The 10,000-nt window shown below is 47.7% G+C and overlaps 1 protein-coding gene across 4 annotated transcripts in view; it reads left to right on the top strand.

The window, feature by feature from the left end:
* Positions 1-10,000, top strand: part of LOC126982104 (neuron navigator 3-like) — a 35,222-nt gene that overhangs the window by 22,604 nt on the left and 2,618 nt on the right. For 2 of the 4 annotated variants that reach the window (XM_050833833.1, XM_050833832.1), the window contains exons 4-13: positions 234-320; positions 436-517; positions 605-813; positions 2,742-3,088; positions 3,412-3,559; positions 3,768-3,930; positions 6,591-6,796; positions 7,430-7,597; positions 8,323-8,558; positions 9,286-9,482. In XM_050833833.1, coding sequence (XP_050689790.1) covers positions 234-320; positions 436-517; positions 605-813; positions 2,742-3,088; positions 3,412-3,559; positions 3,768-3,930; positions 6,591-6,796; positions 7,430-7,597; positions 8,323-8,558; positions 9,286-9,482 — 1,843 coding nt within the window. The remainder of the gene's footprint in view (positions 1-233; positions 321-435; positions 518-604; positions 814-2,741; positions 3,089-3,411; positions 3,560-3,767; positions 3,931-6,590; positions 6,797-7,429; positions 7,598-8,322; positions 8,559-9,285; positions 9,483-10,000) is intronic. The other 2 variants (XM_050833834.1, XM_050833835.1) reach the window with 2 other exon arrangements.

Raw genomic sequence — 10,000 nt, 5'->3', positions numbered from 1 at the left:
GTGTTGGTAATGGTAGTGTTAATGGTGTGCTAATGGGCTGTTAATAGTGTGATCAGGCCAGTGTGTTGGTAATGGTAGTGTTAATGGTGTGCTAATGGGCTGTTAATAATGTCATCAGGCCAGTGTGTTGGTAATGGTAGTGTTGATGGTGTGCTAATGGTCTTGTAATCCCAGCAGGCCAGTGTGTTGGTAATGGTAGTGTTAATGGTGTGCTAATGGTCTTGTAATCCCAGCAGGCCAGTGTGGTCTCGGCGCTGGAGCAGACCATGAACAGCGTCACCAACAGGCTGGAGCGACTCGCCTCATCGCCTGACCTCAAGGTACTAATCACTCACCTGTCCATCTGCTCACCTGTGTATTATTTTATATTTTATTGTGATTTTTACGATTGTTTTTATTTTCCTTTCCTAACCCCATTCGTTGACCTTCCTGCAGGAGACGGAGGCCGCTGAGATCAGGAGAACGGCAGCAGTGTTGAGGCAGCAGAGTTCAGCAGTGTGCCAGTCAGTCAGTTCAGGTGAGGCTGCTGACTCTCTCTCTCTCTCTCTCTCTCTCACAGGTCACATTATCTCACCCCCTCTCTCTCTCCCTCCCTCCCACACAGGTTACATCAGCATGGAGCGCCAACTCTCCTGCGACAGTGTGTCCAGCGTCACCTCAACAGTCAGTGGCACCTCCCTCACCTCCTATGCATCCCTCAACACCCCCTCCCTCGCTGCCGCCGCCGCCGCCACACTCATGCCTCATAAACTCATGCCTCAGGACGCCCTTAACACGCCAGGCCAGGCCGCTAAGCTTAAAAAACGGAGCTGGGTAAGACACGGCAGGAGGCTGTGACAGGGCGATGTGCTGGGGTGGAGAGGCTGTGATAGGGAAGATGTGGAGGGGTGGAGAGGGGGAATAGGCTGTTAGGGAAGACGTGGAATGGTAGAAGTGTGGAGGGGCTGGCAGGTAAGGGAAGCGGGTAGAATGAGAGGTGGAATAAGGTCAGCTTATGTCAAGGGTTTGGTTAGCAAGGCTTTTTTTTATTTGCCTCCTTGATTGGTTGGGTGCTTCATGTGTGTGTGTGTGTGTGTGTGTGTGTGTGTGTGTGTGTGTGTGTGTGTGTGTGTGTGTGTGTGTGTGTTCACCACGGCCTGATCACGAGCTGGGCTCGTCATTGCCAACAAACATCCTCCTAATGAGAGCAAGGCTCATTAGTGTGTGTCTGGGCACTGGTGCCCTTGCTCAAGGGGGACAGTAACCGCTGCTTGGCAGCAGAAAAATCCTGCCTTGAGCAGGGCTCAGACCTCCGTCTGTGTGTGTGTGTGTGTGTGTGTGTGTGTGTGTGTGTGTGTGTGTGTGTGTGTGTGTGTGTGTGTGAGGCAGGACAGGTAAACATGCTTGGGTATGCATAAACACATTAGTCGTAAGTGCAATACAGCATTATTACTTGTATATGCTAAACTGTCATTGACTGTACATACAGTTCATGGTCGTCCGTAAGTCTGGTCTTGTTGTAAATAGCGCACACACACACGCACACACACACACAGGGCCGGATCCAGACCCCAAATCTGACAGATGCAAATTTTGTCAGAATCTTGTGGTTTATCGATCGCGCGCGCGCAAAGTCAGCTGGGATGTTCGAATAAAAGTGCCTTTGTTTACTTGTACGAATGTACACTATTTGCTGCATTATAACTAGAATTGTTATTGATAGGCCACCTGTCAGAAGAATTAGACAATATGGATAACAAGAAAAAGACACGTACAGACAGGCAGCAGACAGCAGTGCTGGTGTGTGCGGGGCCGACGGTCTTCATGCGCTGATGGTTTGTGGCAGGCCCGCGCGGCCAGCCCAGTGTCCTGCTGTCTGGTACACGCACGGCAGTAGTTGACTAGTGACGCATTACCACAGAATACGAGTATACTAGTATTATGTACTACGCACCATTCACTCAAAATATTACATATTATTATATTAAATAATTTCGTGTTACCATTAATATATTTTTCATCGGTATAAAACATCCAATTCTGCTTAACTTAATAATTTGCGGACCAGCGAGGGAATACGTTGAATTTTGGCGGCAAAATCTGACCGATGCCGCACCGGTGACCTCAGACTGACCGGTGCTGTGGCAGCGGTCTGGATCCGACCCTGCACACACACACACACACACACACACACACACACACACACACACACACACACACATCTACTAAACCCTAATAATATTTTTTTAAGAATAATAAATGCTGACTAGCAAATTAAACCACCAATTAATCCCCCCCCACATCCCCCCCCTCACCCCTCACCCCCTTCACCCCCCATAACAGCCTAGCGCAGCATACGACTAAAAGGGTGAGATCCTAACCCCCAACCCAGCCTTTGTACCCCTAATGCCTCACTGGGGAAGGCCTAATTAATCTGACTCATCCAATTATTAAAGGGTGGAGAATTAATGTGTGGTTACCTTCATCATCATCATCATCATCATTGTTATTATTACCATTGTTGTTGTTGTTTTATAATTTATTTGTGTTATCTCAATTTTTTATTTATCTTTTATTTATTTTTTAACCCACACAACATAACACACACACACACACACACACACACACACACACACACACACACACCATCACCACCACTAACCCCCCTCCCCCACACCATCACCACCACCACCACCACTAACACCACCACACCACCACCACCACCACTACCACTAACACCACCACCACCACCACCTCCACAGTTACGCAGCTCCTTCCGCCGCGCCTTCAGTCGAAACGGACGGAAGCTGACCCCCAAGCAAACGGAAGGTCACGCCGAGGTCAACTCACACCCCGGAGGTCAACTTGCCGATCTCCCCCTCCATCACACCACCAATATGGCCGTCCGTCACCTCCCCGCACCTCCAATTCATCACCACCAACACCAGCACCTCCTTCACCACCATATCCTTCCTCCGCCCAATACCAAAACCTCCCAGCATCCCTTCACCTCCTCCTCCTCCTCCTCCTCCTCCTCCTTGACGCTGCCCAGGAAGTTTCACTCGCCCAGTCTGTTTGTGCGCCGTTTGAGCTCCCAGCAGAACAAACAGTAAGTGTGTTTGTGTGTGTGTGTGTGTGTGTGTGTGTGTGTGTGTGTGTGTGTGTGTGTGTGTGTGTTTGTTCAAAGATCCACATCATCTTTCAAGACTTTTTTCCTTTCTCTTCATCTTCCTTTTTCTCTTCCTTCTTCCTTCCTCTTCCTTCCTCGTGTGTGTGTGTGTGTGTGTTCGAAAATCCATATAATCTCTCAATCATTCCTCTCTCTCACTCTTCCTCTTCCTCTCCTCCTTCTCCGTGTGCGTTTCTGTGTGTGCGTGTGTGTGTGTACCTCACCTACCCCCTCACCCCCTCACCTGTCCCCCTCGTCACCAGGAACGCCGTGGAGAACCAGGAAGAGGAGCTCAGGAGGTTACGAGAGGAGCTGGAGGAGAAGGAGCGGGCTCTTACGGACTGTCGACTCGAGGCGCTGTCAGCCCAACACCAGATCCAGGCACAGGCGGACACCATAGCCAGGTTACAGGTATGTTGTGGGTATTGCAGGTGTGTTGTGGGTGTTGCAGGTGTGTTGTGGGTATTGCAGGTGTGTTGTGGGTATTGCAGGTGTGTTGTGGGTGTTGCAGGTGTGTTGTGGGTGTTGCAGGTGTGTTGTGGGTATTGCTGGTGTGTTCCTTCTTCCTCTTCCTCCTCCTAACCTAACCTAACCTAACCTCACATCCCCCATTTTACAGGTAGAGTCTCAAGGCTTACGAGAGGAAAACTTGCGACTCCTAGGGCTGTTGAAAGGGCCGCAGGGGGGGACACCCGAGCACCCGCACCTCCCCCCCCTCACGCACACCCTTGCAGCCCTCTCCCTCTCCTCCGCCTCCTCCTCCTCCTCCTCTCCGCTATCGAGTAAGTATGGGAGGAAATGGAGAGACAGCGAGAGAGAGAGAGAGAGAGAGAGTGTGTATGTGTGTATGTATGTGAGAGAGAGAGAGAGACAGCGAGAGAGAGAGCGTGTATGTGTGTATGTGTGTGAGAGAGAGACAAGAGACAGAGAGAGAGAGAGAGAGAGAGAGAGAGAGAGAGGTTGATAGATGGATTGATGGGTGTCGTGAGGTAATGAGTAAACCACCTCAAAAGCCCTTTTCTCTTGGTTTTACTCGGCAAGAAAACCCTAGGTGCGTACATTGCCTGCAGCCCGAGTGAACTGGCTTCATCGACGAAGAAATAAGATACGTTAGTTTCGAAACCATATAATACGATTCATATTACATACGAATCACCTATCCCGAACGATACATATGAAACACTAAAACGAACAAGCACTAAAACCCCAACAAATACAGACAACTTAAACTATAGAATCACCACATTCTCCCCCTCTTACAAATAATTGCGTACATATCACACGCCTAGTCTATCCGGAGCTTTCCTGACTCTTGTTGAACGTCTTCGTGGTTCAGGTCTTTCTTCGGAAGTTTCGGGCGAGTCGCTTTTTCTTGTGTCCGGAAGTCTGGTGTCATCGGAGGCTGGGTAACAAGCGTCAGGAGTGGCTGCCCCTCCATCGCTGTCGTCGGTAGAAGTCTGTTCTGGAGCCGAAATCTCTTCAGTGGGTGTTGTCCCATTGATGTTCTCTTGCACGGTTGTCTGTTCCTTGGGGGTTGGGGCCAGGTCCCTCGTGGAGACGGTGGACCTTCTCCCATCCGGACGGCGAATGTGGGCGTAGTGTGGTGCAGCACTCTCGAGACCACCTTCTTCCTCTAACGGATCCGATTTGGAATTACGAACAAACTTCCGCGGCAGGACAGGTCCAGGTGTGGCAAGCCAGGAAGGCAAGGAGTAACCACCAGATGATCTCCTAGGGAAAGAAAATAACCTTTCATGAGGGGTTTGATTGGTGGCAGTACAAAGGAGGGACCGAATGGAATGATCATGAGGGGTTTGATTGGTGGCAGTACAAAGGAGGGACCGAATGGAATGATCATGAGGGGTTTGATTGGTGGCAGTACAAAGGAGGGACCGAATGGAATGATCATGAGGGGTTTGATTGGTGGCAGTACAAAGGAGGGACCGAATGGAATGATCATGAGGGGTTTGATTGGTGGCAGTACAAAGGAGGGACCGAATGGAATGATCATGAAGGGTTTGATTGGTGGCAGTACAAAGGAGGGACCGAATGGAATGAAGTACTCTGTCCAGAACTAGTTCCCACTGAGACTCGGGGAGTTTGGAGGATCTGAGTGCTAGGCGTACAGTGTTCCAAATAGTACCAATCTCTCTTTCACATTGTCCGTTACCTTGGGGGTGGTAGGGAGTGGAGTGGGTCATGACGACACCGTGGCTCAACAGAAAATCTGCGACTTCACGAGACATGAACTGTGTTCCTCTGTCCGAATGAACCGATGATGGACAACCGAACATAGAGAACAGTTTAGGGAAGCAAGCTTTAACAGTCTGAGCAGACATATCTGGGCATGGGAACACAAATGGGAGTCTAGAGTACTCGTCTATCATTGCCAGGAGGTATTTGTTCTTTGTAGTAAAAGGTTTCGGTCCAGCGAAATCAAGAGAGATTCTGTCAAAGGGTTGCGCTGCATGGATCAGGTTCTTAACTGGAGGTTTAAAGAATCTAGGTTTTAATTCTGAACAAATACTGCATTGAGAACAAACCCTCCTTACATCTAGAGAAAAAGCCAGATTCTTAACTTTTACAAAATGATAAAGTCTTGTGACGCCAGGATGACACATACACGTGTACTTGTTCGAGAGAGACTGAGCCTGGGCTAGTATTAACCGAGCATGCACGAGACAGTGTGTCGCAAGGGATGTTTTGAGGACCTGGTCGGTACTTAATGTCATACAAGTATTCAGAGAGCTCGAGACGCCATCTTAATATTTTGTCATTCTTAATTTTGGAGGAATGCCGCGAGTCAAACATGAAGGATACAGCTTGTTGGTCAGTGACAAGAGTGAATTTGAGGCCCAAAATAAAAAGTCTCCACTTACGTACGGCTTCAATGATAGCAGAGGCAGGAGATATAGACTGAATGAAGTTACTGAAGGTGCAGAGCCAGTGGTTCCACTCAGCAGGCGTAGCGTCTTGTGCACCCTCGAAGCGTTCAGGTTTCAGTAGTCTCTCCATCTCCAGCTTGCTTCATGGATTCTTGCCGAGTAAATTGTCGTGAGGGAATAAGTAAACCACCTCAAAAGCCCTTTTCTCTAGGCTTTACTCGGCAAGAAAACCCTAGGTGCGCACAGTGCCTGCAGCCCGAGTACACTGGCTTCATCGACGAAGAAATAAGATACGTTAGTTTCGAAACCATATAATACGATTCATATTACATACGAATCACCTATCCCGAACGATACATATGAAACACTAAAACGAACAAGCACTAAAACCCCAACAAATACAGACAACTTAAACTATAGAATCACCACAATGGAGAGAGAGAGAGAGAGTTGTAAATAATGAAATAATAAAATAAAAATAAGAATTACCAAACCTCCATCACCACCACCATCACCATCACCACCACCATCACCACCACCACCACCATCACCACCAGGGACGAACTCAACACCACACAGCGACGGACACCAAATGAAAGTCGTGGTGGTGATGACCCAGGGCCCCACCACCTCCACCTCCACCACCACCTCCACCTCACCACCACCCGCCTCCACCTCCTCCACCACCCACATCGGGAACATCACCGTGGGCCCCAAAACCACTTGGGAGCAGCTCGATACGATGGTGGTTAATTCGCTGAAGGTGAGTCAATGTTTTTTTTCTTCTTTTTCTTCTTTGTCTTCTTTTTTTCTTCTTTTTTCTTCTTTTTTTTTTTTTTTCTTCCTCTTTTCTTCTCTCCTTTCTTTCTTCTTTTTCTTCCTCTTGTTTTCTTTCTTCTCCTTCTTCCTCTTCTTCTTCCTCTTCCTTCTTTCCTCCTTGTCTTCTTTTCTGTCTTCTTTTCCTCCTTTCTCTCTTCTTTTTTTTCCTTTATTTTCTTCATTTTCCTCCTCCTCTTTCTTTCATTTTCTTTCTCCTCCTCCTCCTCCTCCTCCTCCTTCTCCTCTTTCGTCTTCCTCCTCCTCCCTTTCCTTTCTTCCTTTTCTTCTCTCATTTTTCTTCCTATATCTTTCTCCTTTCCTAACTCCTCCTCCTCCTCCTCCTCTTCTTCATCAACTAACTATCTTCAAACTATCTTCTGGCATCACTATCTTAACCAGTGTCGAACCTAACCCACCTATCTATCTATCTAACTATCTATCTATCTATCAATCTATCTACCTATCAATCTATCTATCTATTTATCTATCTATCTACCTATCTTAACCAGTGTCTAACCTAACCCACCTATCTATCGATCTATCTATCTATCTATCTATCTATCTATCATATTCCCAGGCCTACGGCAACTCCATCGACCCGGTCTCCGCGTTGGGTCTCGACGCCTCCGCCCTCGACAGCTATCAGGTGGAGGAGGTCGTTAGCGGTCCACACCTGCCCAGACCCGAACTGCTCCCTTATGGCTACTGTGTGGGGGATGTGGATGCCGTCATGGTGTGGTTGAAGGTATGTGGATGAGGGGGTGGATGAGGGTGGGGGGGGGGGGTAATTTTGTTTTTTTCTTGTTTTTCTTCTTTTTTTTTCTTTTTTCTTCTCTGTACGTTTTTTCCACCTCCTTTTTTCTCCTCTCCTTCTTCTTCCTCCAGCAACAAGAGTGGGTGACCTATCTTGACCTTGACCTAACATAACATTCCTTCCTTCCTTCCTTCCTTCCTGCCTTCCTTCCTCCCTCCCTTCCTTCCTTCCTTCCTGCCTTCCATCCTTCCTCTCTTCCTTCCTTCCTTCCTTCCTCTCTTCCATCCTTCCTGCCTTCCTTCCTTCCATCCTTCCTCTCTTCCATCCTTCCTGCCTTCCTTCCTTCCATCCTTCCTCTCTTCCTTCCTGCCTTCCATCCTTCCTTCCTTCCTTCCTTCCTTCCTTCCTTCCTTCCATCCTTCCTTCCTTCCTTCCTGCCTTCCATCCTTCCTCCCTTCCTTCCTTCGTTTTTCTCATTCTTTTCCTCCTTCTTTACTTCTTCCTTTCTTTCTTTTCTTCCCTTCTTTCTTCTGCTTCTTCTCTTTTATCACATTTATTTACTCTCTCTCTCTCTCTCTCTCTCTCTCTCTCTCTCTCAGGACCGTCACTTCCTTCAACTTAATATCAACTAGAGTAGAAATGCAACGTTTTGGAGCCATGGGGTCTGTGTGGTCTGATTTTCTATGTAAATCTATGTAAATCTCTCTCTCACTCAGGACGCAGGACACAAGAAAGACGGAGAGGCTGTCGGCAATGTGTCCTCGGCCGCCCTCGCCTCCCTCACCCCCGCCCCCGCCCTCAGACAGCTGGCAACCCTCCTCGTCGAGCACCGCCGCCTCGTCCTGGCCGGGCCGCCCTCGGTTGGCAAGACGACGCTCGCTCGCACGCTGGCGGAGTTCTATGTGGTCAACTCAGGACGGGAGATTGACGAGAATGCGGTTAAAGTCTTCAGGTATGTACGAGAGAGAGAGAGGGAGAGAGAGAGAGAGAGAGAGAGAAGGAAGGAAGGAAGAGAGAGAGAGAGAGAGACGAGGGGGGTGAGAGAGAGACGAAGGGAGGAAGGATGGAGGAAGGAAGGAAGGAAGGAGAGAGAGAGAGATGGAGGAAGGAAGGAGAGAGAGAGAGAGAGAGAGAGAGAGAGTGCAAAAATGAGAGTTAATATAGAAGAAGGGAAGAGGAAGAAGATAAAGAAGAAGAAGAAGAGGAAGAAAGGAGAAGAGGAATTAACTATACCTTTCTTCCTCTTCGTCTTTCTTCCTGTCTTCCTCTCTTCCTTTCTTCCTTTCTTTCTTCCTCTTCTTCCTCTCTTCCTTCCTTTCTTCCTCTTCTTCCTTTCTTCCTTCCTGTCTTCCTTCCTTTCTTCCTCTTCTTCCTTTCTTCCTGTCTTCCTTCCTTTCTTCCTCTTCCTCTCTTCCTTTCTTCCTTCCTTTGTTTTCTCTTTGTTTTCTTTTTGCATAATTTTCTTCTTCCTCTTCTTTTCTTCATTCCTCCTCCTCCTCCTCCTCCTCCTCCTTTCTTCTTCTTCTTCCCAGTCTTCTTCCTCTTCTTCTTTACCTCCTCTTACTTCCTCCTCTTCTTCCTTTTCTTTCTCCTATTATTATTATTATTATTATTATTATTATTATTATTATTATTATTATTATTATTATTATTATTATTATTATTATTATTATTTTCAGAGTGACGGGAACAAACAGCCTCGATTTGTGTCATCTCCTCGCTAACACCTGGCCGAGAGGAGCCGCTTCTTCCACCTCCTCCACCCTCCACCTCTCCTCCTCCTCCTCCTCTTCCTTACCTCCCCCCTCCTCCTCCTCCGCCTCCTCTTTCTCCTCCCCTCCTCTCGTTCTGGTGCTAGACGATTTACACGCTGCTGGTAAGTGTGTGTGTGTGTGTGTGTGTGTGTGTGTGTGTGTTTTGTTTTGGTTATGTTTTTTTTCTTCCTTTTTTTCCTTCTTTTCCTTTTCTTTCTCTTTTTTCTTTACTTTCCTTCCTTATGTTCTTTCTTCCTTCCTTTCTCTTTCTTCCCTTCCTTCCTTCTTTCCTTCCTTCCTTCCTTCCCTCCTTTTCCTTCCTTCCTTCCCTTTCCTTCCTCCCTTTCTTCCTTTTCCTTCCTTCCTTTTTTCCTCCCTTTCCTTCCTTCCTTCCCTTTCCTCCTCCTTCCTTCCTTCCTTCTTTCCTTCTTTCCTTCCTTCCTTCCTTCCTTCCTTCTTTCCTTCTTGTTGTTCAAAATTCAAATCATCTTTCCAATTCTTTCATTTTCTCTCTCTCTCTCTCTCTCTCTCTCTCTCTCTCTCTCTCTCTCTCTCTCTCTCTCTCTCTCTCTCTCTCTCTCTCTCTCTCTCTCTCTCTCTCTCTCTCTCTCTCTCTCTCTCTCTCTCTCTCTCTCTCTCT

Source organism: Eriocheir sinensis, chromosome 50 (genome assembly GCF_024679095.1).
Source record: "Eriocheir sinensis breed Jianghai 21 chromosome 50, ASM2467909v1, whole genome shotgun sequence".
Lineage (NCBI taxonomy): Eukaryota > Metazoa > Arthropoda > Malacostraca > Decapoda > Varunidae > Eriocheir > Eriocheir sinensis.
This window is presented reverse-complemented; position numbering and strand designations above follow the sequence as displayed.